The sequence below is a fragment of the Ascaphus truei genome, chromosome 3, assembly GCF_040206685.1.
Source record: "Ascaphus truei isolate aAscTru1 chromosome 3, aAscTru1.hap1, whole genome shotgun sequence".
Taxonomy (NCBI): Eukaryota; Metazoa; Chordata; class Amphibia; order Anura; family Ascaphidae; genus Ascaphus; species Ascaphus truei.
This window is the reverse complement of record NC_134485.1, coordinates 349,206,390-349,224,536: the sequence shown is the minus strand read 5'-3', so window position 1 is coordinate 349,224,536 and position 18,147 is coordinate 349,206,390. Positions and strand designations below refer to the sequence as shown.

General features: G+C 42.2%; 1 protein-coding gene across 1 annotated transcript in view; it reads right to left on the bottom strand.

The window, feature by feature from the left end:
• Positions 1-18,147, bottom strand: part of LOC142490061 (keratin, type II cytoskeletal cochleal-like) — a 54,494-nt gene that overhangs the window by 19,865 nt on the left and 16,482 nt on the right. The window contains exons 3-4 of the mRNA XM_075591854.1: positions 15,089-15,149; positions 14,809-14,904 (exon numbers count right to left, since the gene is read on the bottom strand). Of these exons, the coding sequence (XP_075447969.1) occupies positions 14,809-14,904; positions 15,089-15,149 (157 nt within the window). The remainder of the gene's footprint in view (positions 1-14,808; positions 14,905-15,088; positions 15,150-18,147) is intronic.

Here is an 18,147-nt window from a genome sequence, read left to right as displayed (position 1 = left end):
TATTATATATATACTGTGTATATATATATATATATATATATATATATATATATATATATATATACTGTATATATATATATTTATATATATATACTGTATGTATATATATATATATATATCTATATATATATATATATATATATATATATAGATATATATATATATATATATAGATATATATATATATATAGATATAGATATATATATACAGCTAAACCCCGTTATAACGCGGGTCTCGGGGTCCACCCCGAGACCACCGCGTTACTAACGGGGTCGCGGAAAAAAAATGGCCGCCGCGCTTTAGCGCATATTCATCCCGCGGGACAGGAGATGGGAGCGGGCATGTCCCTCCGCTCCCCGCTTCCCCCTGTCACCGCGGGACAGCCCGCGGGGCAGGAGATGGGAGCGGGGATGTCCCTCCGGTCCCCGCTTCCCCCTGTCACCGCGGGACAGGCCGCGGGGCAGGAGATGGGAGCAGGGATGTCCCTCCGGTCCCCGCTTCCCCCTGTCACCGCGGGCCTCCATGATGCAGTGGCTATGTCGTGCACTTTTAAAACAACTGCGCATGCTCAGTATTAGTAAGTCAGACATTTCGCACATGAAGCAGTTCCGGTCTGCACCAGCTGTATGAGCCATGTGTCCGGTGAGAGCAGGGATCTGACACGCTGTTCCTGCACCGCTGCTCTGTGCTGAGCCTTGTTGATCATCTCCTACCCCCTGTGTGCCGAACTATAGTCTGCACCATGCCTCCCACCATCCTGCACCACAATGCTGCGGGTAATGCCAACCACTGTGTGTGTTTGTCTCAAACAGTGTGGAGTGATTGTGTACGCAGTGCCATGTGTCGTTTTGTCTGTTATTGTGTCGTGTGTTCTGCTGTTAAATCATGCAGTGCTATGTGCATGTATGGTTGTGTATTGTCTTTGCGTCTTGCAGTCTTGTGACTGTGGCATGTTGTCATTGCATCATGCAGTATCCTGTTGTGCTTTTTATAATTGTCAGCAATTAACAAATGTCTTCTGATCAGGGTGCTATTCATGCTGGAAATAACAAACTGCCTTAAGTACAGTAGTGAGTGACATTTAAACCATGTGGCAATCATATTGAATGACTGGTGTGGGCTGTCCATGTTGTGTAACCCCACTTTGAGGTGGTAGCCAAACAATTTCAGATTGTGACCACATTCCCTATAATACTTAATTTTCAGTGCAGTGAGGCACTCTGATTGTTATATCCTGTTCGTGTTATTTTGTACATTAGTACAGCAATACAATTACAGATTACCTGATAGCTGTGCAACATCTGAGTGTCATGTGCCCTGGACCTTTGTAACTACAAACTGGTCTGCAATTCTCTGATATGACAGGCTGCCACACACACTTCCACATCACAATTCTGCCTGTGTGTTCAGTATTCTTGTTTGAACAGACACTAAAGCATAAGGTAACCCTACAAAGGCAGAATAAATCAATACAGTAAAAACTGCTATAGATGAATACGTGGACGTTTGCTATACAGTGTAGGTGTAAACATTAATTGGGAGCCATTTACAGGTGTGAGAGAAAATGAATCAAAGCCTGTTACAGGCGTATGAATGAATAAAGTTGCTGGATGCCTGCAATAGGTGTATAAACAAATTATTGAAAGGGAGTGTGCTATAGATGTAGGAATAACTATAAATGGGAGTTTGCTATTCAGTAAATGGGAACTGCTAGAATTGTATGAATCAATTTTAGCCTGCTGTGTGTGTGTGAGTGTGTGAGTGTGTGAGGGTCTGTGAGTGTGTGTAAGTGTGTGTGAGTGTGTGCAGTGTAAGCAATGAGCAGTGTGTGTGCAGTGAGTGTGTGCAGTGTGTGCAGTGTGTGCAGTGTGCAAAAAAAAAAAAAAATTTTTTTTAAAAATGTAAAAAATTTTTTTTTTTTTTTTTTAAAAACGGGAGCCACGGGAAAACCGCGTTATAACCGAATCGCGGTATAGCGAGGCGCGTTATAATGGGGTTTAGCTGTATATAGATATAGATATATATATTAACACAAACAAAGAGTAGCGCTGATGAGTGTGAATGTGAATATGTAATGTGACTGATGTGTTGTGATAAAGTGAATGAACTGAATGTAAAAAAGTGCAATCTGGAAACAACAATAATGATATAATCAAACCAATCATGGGAATGAAACAGATGGATAGTCCAGTTCAGAGAACAGACTGTATGGAAGAGGATAAGCTTCTTTCTGTGATCTTGCCTGATCACAACACCTACAAAAAACAAAAGAAGAGATGCGCCAGCTCCATAGCATAATACTGTAAAATAGGAAATATTTATTTAAACATGGAGTAGTCAGCAGGATTTATACTCACATGGTGGGTAAAAAACAGAATCGGTTGAGACAATCTGTTACTGCAGATGGACGCCGGTATTTGGACAGACAGACAGGTAGCCAGGAACATGGGGTCAAATCAACCAGATGATGGAGGTAGTGAATAGTGAGTCTCTCACAGTCACCAGAGTAACCTATCAATGGAACCAGTCCCAGCTGTACCACAACACTAATCCCACTGGCTGTATATCACACTATATGCTGTGCCCCTAATGCCAGAAGTTACCTCCTCAACCGGGTATGCCACAAGTGCCAAATGGTAGAGGTTGTACTCAGTCAGCCACGAGTGATGGTGGCACCACGAAGAGTGGAGAGGGGTAACCGGGATGTGTGGTGCTTCCTGGAAATGTGTTCTAGCCCCAGTGCTGAACGAAAGCCCCGTCCGTCGTCCGTGCGTCACTGCGTGATGATGTCACATGTCCTACGTGTTTCGGCACAGTAAGTGACTTTCTCATCCTTGATTAGTGGGATTAGTGGGATAAATATTGTGGTACAGCTGGGACTGGTTCCATTGATAGGTTACTCGGGTGACTGTGAGAGACTCACCATTGATTATTCACTACCTCCATCATCTGGTTGATTTGACCCCATGTTCCTGGCTACCTGTCTGTCTGTCCAAATACCGGCGTCCATCTGCTGTCACAGATTGTCTCAACCGATTCTGTTTTTTACCCACCATGTGAGTATAAATCCTGCTGACTACTCCATGTTTAAATAAATATTTCCTATTTTACAGTACTATGCTATGGAGCTGGCGCTTCTCTCCTTTTGTTATATTTATATTTTATATATATATATATATATATATATATATATATATATATATATACAGTGTTCGACAAACCTATACATTTGCTCGCCCCGGGCGAGTGGATTTAACCCCCGGGCGAGTAAATATTGGCCCAAGAAGCACACGTTTGGTACTAGGTGGCAAGTAGATTTTTTTGTGTGGCGAGTAGATTTTTTGGTGATTTGTCAACCACTGTATATATATATATATATATATATATATATATACACACAACACAGAAAGCCTGCAACTGACCTAAATAAACAAAAGCCTAAATCAGTATGTTATCCTTTAAAGTTATAAAGTACTGATGGTGCTGGGGATAATGTAAGATATTGACAAAAAGAGAAAAAGAAAAGTATCCCACAAAAAGCCCTCAGGTATACAAAAAATATAACAACGTTTATTGAAAAAACACGTCACAAAAAACAATTCATAAAACCGTCTCAATGCCTCCCAATGTGGTCCAAAAACCACAAAAAACCTTGGTATGGTAAATGCCAGATAGCAAATTATCAATATAGAGTACTCTGTATGAATAATAGTACACTAACCTCAGAGTGACGAGGCAAACAATTTGCCTATCCCCTGTAAAACCGGCCAGTAATGTAGAGAGTGCTATAAGGCTAACTATTGCACATAATGAGCCCTAGTTGAGATACTGTACACAAAAATACCAAGGGTCCTGCATAAACTGGATATACTAAAACCTGTCTGCAATATACATGAGTAATAACAGTATAAGCCCATGTGAAGACAGAAAAAAAGTATTGTGCAGAGATGCAACACACGCTCAATGGAGTCAGATGCAGCAGCCAAACTGAAGCTCAGAAAGGCAGCAACAAACGCTGCTGTACATAAGAAGCATAGTATAAATGCCTGCCAATAATGAGTGTGGTATATGGCAGATAAAATCATATGTAACATCAGATGTTAGCAGCAATAAGAACAGAGACAGCCACAGAGAACTAGAAAGGAACTGGTCACAGAACAGTGGTAGTGAGGCAATACTTACTGCTGCACCAGCCTTTGTTCTAAAACTTGCCTTGGAAAATCTGGGGCAATCACCAACATGATTCAGGTACTGTACATGCTGGGTACATGCTGCACATTTCAGTGACATTTCTGCAGAAAGACTAATGGCCCATCGTATTAACACAGCAGGGGTCCCTGGCAGTCCCATTCAGTTTCATATCACCTCCTCCCTGCACCTGCACTCACCGGATTGACTCTGCGTTTGGACGGCTACTGTGGCGCTTGTATTTGAAGCGGACTGAACTGTGGCTATTTTGAACATACAGCTGGCATGATATTGGACTACAGGTGCACTGACAGGTATTCTAAAACTTATCTGGGGCAATCACAAGACTCGGGTACATGCTGGGTACATGCTGCAACATTTCAGTGACATTTCTGCAGACAGACTAATGGCCCATCGTATTAACACAGCAGGGGTCCCTGGCAGTCCCATTCAGTTTGAATGGGACTGCCAGGGACCCCCGCTGTGTTAATCCGATGGGCCATTAGTCTGTCTGCAGAAATGTCACTGAAATGTTGCAGCATGTACCCAGCATGTACCCGAGTCTTGTGATTGCCCCAGATAAGTTTTAGAATACCTGTCAGTGCACCTGTAGTCCAATATCATGCCAGCTGTATGTTCAAAATAGCCACAGTTCAGTTCGCTTCAAATACAAGCGCCACAGTAGCCGTCCAAACGCAGAGTCAATCCGGTGAGTGCAGGTGCAGGGAGGAGGTGATATGAGAGTATACACAAGAAGAGACAAACCCTGATGTACGTTTCGCCACTGCTTTGTCTAGGGGCTTGATTAGGAGGTATGCACAGTAGCATTTAAGGCGTTCCCTCTGTGACATCATCTAATTAAAAATGGAGCGCGTTGAGCTTCAACAGCTGATTCAGGAGGATATTAGACCAATCACAGTATGTTATGGGATAGTGTTGTGTGCAAACTTCCAAGCCAATGCCAGCCTGTATGTGACAGCAAAGATTATTAATCACAGAAATGACAGCCTGCAGCCCATATTCAAAGTGGCCCATTATAAGTGGCAAGACTATTCAAGTCATAAGAAGTGAAGAAGAAGTGGACACTGATTCCTGCATTTGAACTACGCTGGAAAGGAGGATGTCATCTATACCAGACTGCATCATTACTGCTGTGATGCTGCCTTTACCATTTGTATTTGCTGTGACTTCACTTCTTCTCAAATTATGCACTTCTTTTTACCAGCCTCATTATGTCTCTAACTCTATTCATATATCTCCATCTCTCCATCCTTCCATATTTCTCAGCTCACATGAACTCCTTTCTTACCTGTGTCCTCTGACACCACACAGCTATATCCCCTGCACTAAAAAACACCCCTACAAATCATCCTCACACATCCTATTTCTATCCATGCTTCTCCTCCTTGCTTCTGGGGATATCTCTCCCAATCCTGGTCCCTGCCTTATTCCTACATGCGCTCGTCCTCGCCTGCCAATTGCAACCTCTACTCCTTCTGGTGTCAACCCCTCCAACCTCATACCCATCCCCTGCCACCCTCCCTCTTCTTTCCCTTTCTCCTGTGCCCTTTGGAATGCTCACTCCCTTTCTAACAAGTTCCTCTCTGTACATTACTTTTTTATCTCTCACTCTCTGCTCCTATTTGTTATAACTGAGACCTGGCTCACTCAGTCTGACACTGCTCTGGAAGCTGCCCTCTCCTATGGTGGCCTTTCCTTCTCCCACACTCCACGCACTGATGGCAAGGGTGGAGGCGTGGGGGTCCTGCTCTCCTCTCTCTGCCGTTACCGAACCCTTCCTATTCCTCCATCTCTTGCTTTTCCCTCCTTGGAGGCTCACACGGTCCAGATTTTCTCTCCTCTCCCTGTCCATGTGGCGGTCATCTATCGCCCACCTACCTCTACTCATCCCCCTTCAGCCTTTCTCTCACACTTTGAATCCTGGCTCTCTTTCTTTCTCTCCTCAGACTCCCTTGTTCTTCTCCTTGGTGACATCAATTGCCACATTGATGACCCCTCTCCCACCTGGGCTTCCCACTTTCTTTCTCTAACCTCTTCTTTTGGCCTTCAACAGTGGACTGCAGCCAGCACCCACAAGGATGGCCTCTACTTAGACCTGGTTTTCACTAAAAACTTCTCTCTCTCCGATTTCTCCATTTCCCCTTTTCCTCTCTCTGACCATCATCTCATCTCATTCTCTCTATCTCGCTTCTCCCCTTCTCCACCTCCATCTACCCCCTGGTTCTGCAGAAACCTGCGCTCTATTCACTTACCTGACTTTGAGTCCACTTTACGCTTCTCCCTCTCCTCTCTCAGCTCTGCTACAGACCCTGACAACCTGGTCAGGAGCTATAACTCTGTCTTGTCCTCGTCTCTTGATCTACATGCCCCACTTTCTCTCTGCCGCCCTTGCCCTTCTAACCCTAGACCCTGGCTAAATTTCCACCCGCGCTTGCTGCGTTCCTCCACTCATTCCTCTGAACGCCTCTGGAGGAAGTCTCACACTCTCGCAGACTTCTTTCACTACAAATTTATGCTATCTTGTTTCAACTTTGCCCTCTCGCAAGCTAAACAAGCCTACTTTTCTTCACTAATCAACATGCACAAGTCTAACCCACGCCGACTGTTCTCTGTCTTTGATACTCTACTCAAACCACCCTCAGCTGCCTCTCCTTCCTCCATCTCCGCTCAAGACTTTGCTGACTATTTTAAGGAAAAGGTGGAATCCATACGGCAGAACATCCCCTCTGTTTCTTCCTCCCATCCTACACCTCTTCCTAACTCTCCTCCTGCCTTTCTTGACTCTTTTTCCACTGTCTCAGAGGAGGATGTGTCGCTGTTGATCGCCTCTTCTCCCTCTACCACTTGCCCTCTTGACCCCATTCCCTCCCATCTCCTAAAACCTCTTGCTCCTTCTATAATCCCTACGCTCACACACATTTTGAATTCCTCCCTCTGCTCTGGAACCTTTCCATCCTCCATCAAACATGCAACAGTCATACCATTGCTCAAAAACAGCAAGCTTGACCCTACCTGTCTTTCTAACTATCGACCTGTCTCCCTCCTGCCTTTTGCCTCTAAACTCCTTGAACGTCTTGTATTCTCTCACTTGCTCCATTTTCTCAACACCTATTCTCTCCTAGACCCTCTACAATCTGGCTTCCGCACTGCTCACTCCACGGAAACAGCCCTCATAAAAATAACTGACGACCTCCATGCTGCCAAAGACAGGTCATTACACTCTGCTCATATTACTCAACCACTCTGCAGCATTTGACATCATGGACAACTCTCTTCTCCTTCACATTCTCCATACTCTTGGTATTCGGAACAAAGCTCTATCCTGGATCTCATCCTACCTCTCCCATCGTACTTTCAGTGTCTCTTCTGCTAACACCTCCACCTCCTCTATTGATCTCTCTGTGGGGGTACCCCAGGGCTCTGTCCTGGGTCCCCTTCTCTTTTCTCTGTATACACTCTCTCTAGGTGACCTAATAACATCTTTTGGGTTTAATTATCACCTCTATGCTGACGACACACAAATATACTTTTCAACATCCGACCTTACACCTGCTGTACAAACCAAAGTTTCTGAATGTCTCTCTGCTATATCATCCTGGATGGCCCTCCGCCGCCTTAAACTCAACATGGCTAAAACAGAGCTCCTCATACTTCCTCCCAAACCTGGCCATACTACCTCATTCCACATTACTGTTGGAGCTATGATCATTTACCCAGTAGCCCAAGCACACTGCCTAGGGGTCACACTCGACTCCTCTCTCACATTCGCCCCTCCCTTTCAAAACATTTCTAAAACTTGTCGCTTTTTCCTCCGCAATATAACAAAGAGACGCCCTTTCCTCTGTTGCTCGACTGCTAAAACGCTGACTCAAGCCCTCATTCTCTCCCGTCTTGATTACTGTAACCTCCTGCTGTCTGGCCTTCCTGCCTCTCACCTGTCTCCCCTACAATCTATCCTAAATGCTGCTGCCAGAATCACTCTACTCTTTCCTAGATCTGTCTCAGCATCTCCCCTCATGAAATCCCTCTCCTGGCTTCCGATCAAATCCCGCATCTCACACTCCATTCTTCTCCTCACTTTTAAAGCTTTACACTCTTCTGCCCCTCCTTACATCTCAGCCCTAATTTCTCGTTATGCACATCCAGACTCTTGCGTTCTTCTCAAGGATGTCTTCTTTCTACCCCCTTTGTATCTAAAGCCCTCTCCTGCCTTAAACCTTTTTCACTGACTGCCCCACACCTCTGGAATGCCCTTCTCCTCAGTACCCGACTAGCCCCCTCTCTATCCACCTTTAAGACCCACCTTAAGACATACTTGCTTAAAGAAGCATATGAATAGCACTGTGGATATTCTGAACACATGATACATAAGGCTGAGTCCATGCTCCCTCTTGCTCGCTGAGGCGCGCTGAGACACAAGAAAATTGAGGGGGCGACCGACACTATAATGGCTTCTAACCAATTGGTCCGATAAATTGGGAGCTCTTCGGCTCACCATGGTGACAGACTTTCACAGGACCTGATGTAAATCTGGGTCAGTAAGTAGTATATGCTAGTGTTTAAGAATGGCACGTCTGTATACAGACCAATTGCTATCAAAAGTTGCAATAAATCTTATTGTTTTGTCTTTCTGATTGTATTCCTTCCCCTTGGGGACCAAAAGAGAGGTACGTGATCTAGCCTTAATAATCTTCATACCTCTCTTAATTACCGATTTACTGTAACCTCGGTCCTCAAAGCGAGACTTCATCTCAAGGGCACTAGTGTTAAACGTTTTTTCACTAGAGCAATATCTCTTTAATCTTAAAAATTCACCAACTGGCTCCACCTTAATCTGGTGGGCTGGATGAGCACTTGAGGCATGGAGTATCGAGTGTGTTGCTGTTTCTTTACGGTAAATGTCTGTCCCGCCACCCCCGTCCTCATTGATGTTAATTTTGAGATCCAAAATTACAATTGATTCTTGGCTCACTGTGCTAGACAGCCAGATATTTAAAGTATTCTGGTTGAGGTTCTCCATGAACATCCCCAGGGCTCGGGGATGACCATCCCAGATGATAAGGATGTCATCGATGAACCTCAACCAGATCAATACATGCCACACATCAGGATTAAGATCCTCCTGAAGGACCACCTCCCGCTCCCAGAACCCCAGAAAAAGGGTGGCATAGGAGGGTGCGCAGGTGGCATCCATTGCCGTTCCCCTGACCTGAAGATAAAATTTACATTTGAAAACAAAGTAATTGTGTGTTAACACAAATCTAAGTTGATCTAACAGAAACTCTACCAACTCTGATGACAGATTGCCACTGGACAGTAAGAACTGCACTGCCCATAGGCCATCAATGTGATGGATACAGGTGTAAAGTGATTCAACGTCACATGTTGCCAGTATGGCCCCCCTTTCCAGGGCAAGCTGATCCACCCTCAGGAGCACATCAGCAGTGTGAGATGGCAGAGTCTCGACAAATGGTCGTAAAAATTGGTCAAGAAAACGGCAAATGGGCTCTCACAACCCGCCTATGCCAGACACAATGGGTCTACCTGGTGGGCGGGAGATGTCCTTATGTACCTTCGGCAGCATATAAAAAGGGTGGGACCACAGGGAATTTTGATATTAGGTCCTCACTCTGTTTGATTGTAATAATCCCCCTGTGGCCGTTAGATCTACTTAGTTTTGTGTTAACACACAATTACTTTGTTTTCAAATGTCAATTTTATCTTCAGGTCAGGGGAACGGCAATGGGTGCCACCTGCACACCCTCCTATGCCAACCTTTTTCTTGGGTTTTGAGAGCGGGAGGTGGTCCTTCAGGAGGATCTTAATCCTGATGTGCGGCATGTCTTAATCTGGTTGAGGTTCATAGATGACATCCTTATGATCTGGGACGGTCATCCCCAGACCCTGGGGATGCTCATCGAGAACCTCAACCAGAATACTTTAAACATCAATTTCACTTGGGCATCTCTGTTTCTTTGGGTCACTTTAGACGTAACTTCTCTTTACACCATTATTTCACATCATTACAGACTTATTGCTGCACCTCCTTGAATCAGATGTCACCCTTTCTCCCGCGCAGATTGTCTTTCTGCTGGATGGCATCCGGTTTCTTCTGACCCACAATTATTTTATGTTTGATGGGGGTTTCTATCTCCAGACACGTGGTACTGCAATGGGGTCATCATTTGCGCCTTCCTATCCCAACCTGTTCATGGGTTGGTGGGAGGAGACCCACATGTTTGGAGATAGAAACCCCTATCAACAACACACAGTCACTTACCACCGGTACATTGATGATCTCATCATTGTCTGGTCTGGCACGTCACTGATTTACATGATTTCTTTTCCTACCTTAATACTAACACTTTCAACCTTACCTTCACACACCACTATCACCACGGACTTACTAATAGAGCATTCAAAATAAGGATGCTTGAACACATGAGACATATAAAAAATATGGATATCACTCATCCAGTCTCTAACATGGCAGTCTAAAAAACGTTAAATGTATTGCCTTAGAACGTATCAAACCACATATACGTGGAGGAGACATTTCCAAAATGGTATATCAAAGAGAAGCTTTTTGGATTTTCACTAATGATACAATTATTCCAAAGGGTCTTAATACAGAATGGGATCTAAAAGCTTTTTTGTAATTACAACTTTAGTATCCTGCATTTCTTTCCTTTTTCCCCCTTCTTTTCCTTCCCTCTTCTATTTTCCTTCCTTCCTTATTTCCACCTCTCCTCCCCCCTCTCTGCCCCCCTCTCCTCCCCCTCTCCTCCCCCACCCACCCCCCTCCCCCTTTTCCTCCCCCTCCCCCTTCTCTCCCCCCTCCCCCTCCCTTTCCCTTCCCCTCCCCCCTCTCTTTTTATTTTGGTAATTTGGGTGTTTCTCTCATCAATTGAGATAACCATTCATACCCATATATTACATTTTTATTTTGCTATTAAATTCATGTTTATACAATATAAAGGAGAATCTAAATGGATTTCATAATATGGAATGTAGTTCTCTATGATAAATATGTATATATTGACTATAATATAAATGAATTAGTTTATGTATATTTGATTTATACTGACATGTTCATATATGGAGAATTCAAAAGATCAACATCACAATTACTTCTATATAAAATAACCATGATGTAATTGTTCACCTATTGTGTATTAACACTAACTGTGTTATACATAGTAGATGTTAGGACTTTCAATTTGTTAACATTTATTAATCTATGATGTAATTAATTTTCACTGTTAGAGCGGATATATCTTGTTCTCTTTCTCTGAATTTCATTCTTTAAATAATTATATTCTCTTTAAAAGTATATCTATTTACATATATATCTATATCTTTATATCTTTATATTGATATCCATTTCAATGATTTTTATGTAGTGTGTTTTTATCCTTTGCAATTGTTACTTTAGATTTCGTAATTAGTTCAGGTGTTTCACACCCACTAATAAGCCTGTGGGAGGTTTAAATAGCTCCCTCCCACTGCTAACGTAATACTCCTTGACAAAGGGTAGTCCATGCCCGAAATGCATGGGAGGGGGTTTCTCCATTTTTGTTTGTCCTGAGTGCTCCCTTCATGTAGTTTAATATATTTTTCCTGTTTTTAATTTATTCTGGTGAGTCCCAGTCCCTTTTGAGTGGTTGCCGCATCGATCTTACTTTTTCCATTTTTCTACTTTAAACATCCAGCTGTCTAGCACAGTGGGCCAAGAATCAATTGTAATTTTGAATCTCAAAATTAACATCAATGAGGACGGGAGTGTCGGGACAGACATTTACCGTAAAGAAACAGCAACAAACTCGATACTCCACGCCTCAAGTGCTCATCCAGCCCACCAGATTAAGGGGGTCCAGTTGGCGAATTTTTAAGATTAAAAAGAAATTGCTCTAGTGAAAAAACCTTTAACACAAGGGCCCTTGAGATGAAGTCTCGCTTTGAGGACCGAGGTTACAGTCAATTGGTAATTAAGAGAGGTATGAAGATTATTAAGGCTAGATCACATACCTCTCTTTTGGTCCCCAAGGTGAAGGAATACAATCAGAAAGACAAAACAATAAGATTTATTGCAACTTTTGATAGTAATTGGTCTGTATACAGACGTGCCATTCTCAAACACTGGCATATACTACTTACTGACCCAGATTTACATCAGGTCCTGGGAGAGTCTGTCACCATGGTGAGCTGAAGAGCTGATAATTTATCAGACCAATTGGTTAGAAGCCATTATAGTGTCGGTCGCCCCCTCAATTTTCTGTCAAAAGAAATACGTAACAAGTTTTTTACCTGTAAATCAGCCTGCAAATACATGTGTGCCACTGATTAGTTTTTTACTCCAGGCGTGTAACAAGATATGAAATACGCAATGCTTTAAACTGCAAATCAAAAGCAGTAATTTATTATCTTACATTTCCGTGTCATGCCATTTATATTGGCATGACCACACGTGAGCTGCATTTTCGTGGTTTGGAGCACGCCAGAAATATTAAAAATACTGAACGTGATCTAACAGCAGGGGGAAAAATAACCACTGTCACAAGACATTTCAAATTAAATCATGATTCAAACCCAAATTTTTTTTAATGTCTTTGCATTTGACCATGTTTTTCTAGACATTAGAGGGGGGGGGAGACAATGAGAAATCATTGTTACAACGAGAATGCAGGTGGATCATAAAACATGGCACCCTTCTGCCATATGGCATGAATGAATACATGGAGTTTACAATGTTTTTATGATCCACAATGTTACCCTCACCTTATAGGCTTCTCCTCCTTCTTGGTTACTTTATATCCTATATTTCCCCATGGTATGTATGTTCTAACTAGGTTTTTTTATCCCCTGCTGTATACCAGCTTTTTGTTGGTTGTAGCATTTTTATCTTCCTTTATGCCTTTAGCTATCTCCATCTGCTCATCTTGAGACATTCATATCCAATGTTATATGGTCTCAGGATCATATTATTCTGGTATTGAGCAGTGGCCAAAAGACAGTTAGTTCATCATAACATCATCTGGCTATAGCAAGCTAGATTTGTGTACTGCTGTGTGTTCTCTATTTTCATTTCTGTGATTACATTCATCTATGCTGTCACATACAGGCTGGAATTGGCTTGGAGGTTTGCACACAATGCTATCCAATAACATTCTGTGATTGGTCTAATATCCTCCTGAATCAGCTGTTGAAGCTCAATGTGCTCCATTTTTAATTGGATGATGTCACGAAGGGAACACCTTAAATACTACTGGCGCATACCTCCTAATCAAGCCCCTAGACAAAGGAGGTGGCGAAACGTATGTCGGGGTTTGTCTCTTCTTGTGTGTACTCTCATATCACCTCCTTCATGCTCCTGCACTCACAGGATTAACTCTGCGGTTGGACAGCGGCTGTAGCGCTTGTATTGGAAGCGGACTGAACTGTGGCTCATTTGAACTTATACAGCTGGCATGATATTGGACTAAGTATTGCCTCACTACCACTGTTCTGTGACCAGTTCCTTTCTAGTTTTCTGTGGCTGCCTCTATCCTTATTGCTGCTAACATCTGATGTTACATATGATTTGATCTGCCATATACCACACTGATTATTGGCAGGCATTTATACTATACTTCATATGTACAGCAGCGTTTGTTGCTGCCTTTCTGAGATTCAGTTAGGCTGCTTCATCTGACTCCATTGAGCGTGTGTTGCATCTCTGTACAATACTTTTTTCTGTCTTCACATGGGCTTATACTGTTATTACTCATGTATATTGCAGACAGGTTTTAGTATATCCAGTTTATGCAGGACCCTTGGTATTTTTGTGTACACTATCTCACCAAGGGCTCATTATGTGCAATAGTTAGCCTTATTGCTCTCTCTACATTACTGGCCGGTTTTACAGGGGATAGGCAAATTGTTTGCCACTTCACTCGGAGGTTAGTGTACTATTCATACAGAGTACTCTATATTGATTATTTGCTATCTGGTATTTACCATACCAAGGTCTTTTGTGGTTTTTGGACCACATTGGGAGACATTGAGACTGTTTTATGAATTGTTTTTTATAACGTGTTTTTTCAATAAACGTTGTTATATTTTTTGTATACCTGAGTGCTTTATGTGGGATACTTTTCTTTTTCTCTTTTTGTCTATATATATATATTTATATATTTATATATATATAAAATACTATGTGCTCATTTGCATGTCATTTACCTGAATCCCTTACTGCAGTGGAAGCACTGTATGCTAGGTGATAATGGTGAAAAGCAGGGTTGCAGACATGTCTAAGACATGTGAATGTGCTCACAATCGATAATTTTATTTGCTAAATATTACTGGATATTCAACTAAATTGATTGGATCAATGCTTTAATACCAGGTACAATTTACAGATTGGTTATAATATGTGATTGATATTTGTAGCATACAGCATGTCTCCTGTCTTTTTTTATTGTTCTGAATGCTAAAGAAGAGATGTATTTTTGTCAGCCTGAGGTGATTACAGTATTGCTCATCCCAGCACAAGGATCATACTTTTCTCATATGAAAGTAAAGAGACCTGTATTATGTTTTAAAATGAAATTAGTGATTACCGCTTCATAGAGAGTTCTCAAGAAGTTGATCTCATCAGACAGTTCATTCAATTTCACTTCCAGCTCCACCTTGATTACATATGTAGAATCCACATCCTACAAGAATGTTAAAGACAAGATAAATGAAAGCTTCCATTATTTGTAATACCAAATGTCATGTGTAAGATTTGCATTTGTTTTCGAGTTTCAGTTATTTATTTTATGTGGCTACAGATTTTAATTGTTGATGTTAGATTGTTCTACCTGTAAACACTATTTTCTATATTGTTTGTAGTGTTACCTTTTTCAATAGCAAAAACTCATTCTCTGCTGATGCACGCATGTTGATTTCTTTTCCATACCTGTTTGAATACAAAGAGTTTTAGGTCGACTACTGTGCTTGGCACCAAATGTCACTTAAGCAATTATGATGCATTAACATACTTTTTTTGGACAAAATATATAGAGTAGACAGCACTCTCTGGAAAATATAACAATGAAACCGCAGGGTGCCAACGGAACTAGGAGGACCCAAAACCCCTAACCAATAGTAACAAACAAAAGTCTCAGCACACACTGTCTAAAAGAACAGGGGTACTATGAAAATGCCACTAGAAAATAAGGATTTAATATAAGCACAAGATAATGCAGGGAGTAATGCAACACCAATGTTTCAGAATCCAACAACAATAAAGTGGTGATTGGGGTAAACACAGTAGGGAAAAAGGGAGGAAAAACACAAAAAGAAAAGGGGGTCAATACAACAGGGGTAGGATAATAAGGGGGGCTACGTAATGTTTTGGGGGATGCCCCTTTTTCAAGCTCGTTCCCTCAGGTCTAAGAAGACCATAAGGTACTACCCTTTTACCCTAGTACTCCAATATCCGGAGCAGACCTCAAAGACCCAAACAAAATGTCAATGAAAAGCTCAAATAGTAAGCAAAGCGAGTCCTGAATACACCAAAATAAATGAGCAATAGCAAAGCTCAAACCAACAGGTAACACGACCACACGATAACTCTCTGCCTCCAATGGTCCATTGACATTCTGTTTGGGTCTTTGAGGTCTGCTCCGGATATTGGGGTACTAGGGTAAAAGGGAAGTACCTTATGGTCTTCTTAGACCTGAGGGAACGGGCTTGATAAAGGGGCATCCCCCCAAAACGTTACGTTGCCCCCCTTATTATCCTACCCCTGTTGTGTTGACCCCCATTTTCTTTTTGTGTTTTTTCCTCCATTTTTCCCTACTGTGTTTACCCCAATCACCACTTTATTGTTCTTGGATTCTGAAACATTTGTGTTGCATTACTCCCTGCATTATCTTGTGTTTATATTAAATCCTTATTTTCTAGTGGCATTTTCATAGTACCCCTGTTCTTTTAGACAGTGTGTGCTGGGACTTTTGTTTGTTGATACTTTTTTTGGCGTCTCACTAGGTAACATACATTATCATCACTAAAAGTTACGCTTTAGCCATGAATCGAATATCTGAAGATATGGAATGTAGTTGTTTTAAAAATGACTTTCCCTTTTTGATATGCAGTATATTGCACCCTAACATTTTTAGTAGGCTGGGTTAGAGATACTGGTGGTAATTTTTTTAATCCTTTGCAGAATGTACTTCATGCACTCTCTTTTTTTCTTTTTCCCCTTTCAGTTGATTCTGGAGGTGCCACTTTGTGTCGAAGCTGCCTGTGGACAAGATCAGTAAAATATTCACATGCTGTACTGGTGTATAAACAAGCCAACGGGGGTTTGTTTACAACACAAGAAAACAAATAACATTTGTTACACTGTCCCTTTAAGCGAAACAAAAATTAAAAATAAAGCCTATTCCATCTTTGGGAGACTTACTACACAGGACAGGGCCCTAACTAACCAACTGGCTAGCTAGGCCAGTTACCAGTCTAAAAACAACATAGCACATGTCTGGGAACAATATAAAGTTCTTATCTGTCAGTATTGGTTTGAACGCTCCGGTCTCTATAGGCAAGTTCCTCAGGTCTGCTCCTGTCCTATTTCCTTGCAGGCTTGTCTGTGTGGTGGGGTTTGGCGTCCCCATTGTTCCCAGGTAAATACCTCTGGGAGCAAGAACCCTGGTCCCTGCTGGCTGGTGTTTGGTTGGTGCTGAATGCGAATCCCAGCAGTGTCACAGGCAATCCTCTGTTACCCTCCTCTCTTGCTCCTGACAGTCAGTGACTTCCTGCCTTTTAAACCCTACTCCATCATAAGTTTATTTAAAAACCAGAGCAGACCTGACAGCTAGGATGTTCTTATCTTTGCTGGGGATACGAATTAACCCCTTCACACACTCATAGGCATACAGTTTGTGTTCCAGTAGAGTCAACTAGAAGCCCCTGGCTGCATTATTGAATTTTCCTCAATATTGGAAAAAATTGTAATGATTGATATCTCAAAAATATGAACTCTGAGTGATGCTTTATTAGTGGCTTATAAATATCTCCCAGGTAAAGTACAGGGTTGTTGCTTAAATCATAAGGTCTCTGTCCTAATGAAGTTAGGTTGTAGTGTTTGTCAGTTGAAGGATTCTGGCCATGTTTGCAGTGTATTCATGGAGTCCTAATATTAGTCCTAATATTAGTCAGCTTTAAAATTGATTCTGCTCTATTGAATTTCACTAATAGCCTGCAATATATTTAGTGGCATAGCTAGAGCAGGTCTAATTGGGCAAGGTGCTTAACATTTTATTATCAGGTCTGTCCCTTTACAGCCACTATGCCAAAATGAATTTTGGGTTGAGTTTTCTATGCTTAGCCATTATTGGCAGCCTGTATCTATCAATCCACATCATGCCTCGGAAACTTGTGCCCCAAAATTCATTGTGGCAGAGTGAATCCACAACTTCGGAAACCTCTCAAGTAAGTTATTGCATGAGAGGGTGGATGTTGGGGGAGACAAGCTTGTCCATTGGTTGTGCTATGGAATAGTACCCACGGATTAGCTACAGGAGATAAGTCATGGCTACTGTGATGGTAGGGGGCAGCCAGTCTTCATAATAAAGGTGATGCCTGACTGGTTACCCCTGAAAACTGTGGGTCCCTGGCAGCTAAGTAGCACCATAAGCCAGGGACAATGTAATGTACCATGCAATGCAAAGTAAAAAATGATTGTTTTGGGGCTTTACCTGTTCCCCTTGCTCCGGAGACATAAAACTTTGGGAGTGTAGGTTTTAGGTGGGATATTTGTGTAGAAATGTATTCCTTTTGCTTGCAGGAGTTCGGGGGACAAAGTTACCGGAGGTCCAGTAATTCTCTCCGACGTGCAGACATGAGTTGCGGGTACACAATGTGAATTACACCAGGGCTCTCCAGTGTCCCCCAGAATCCTTGTTTTCGAACCT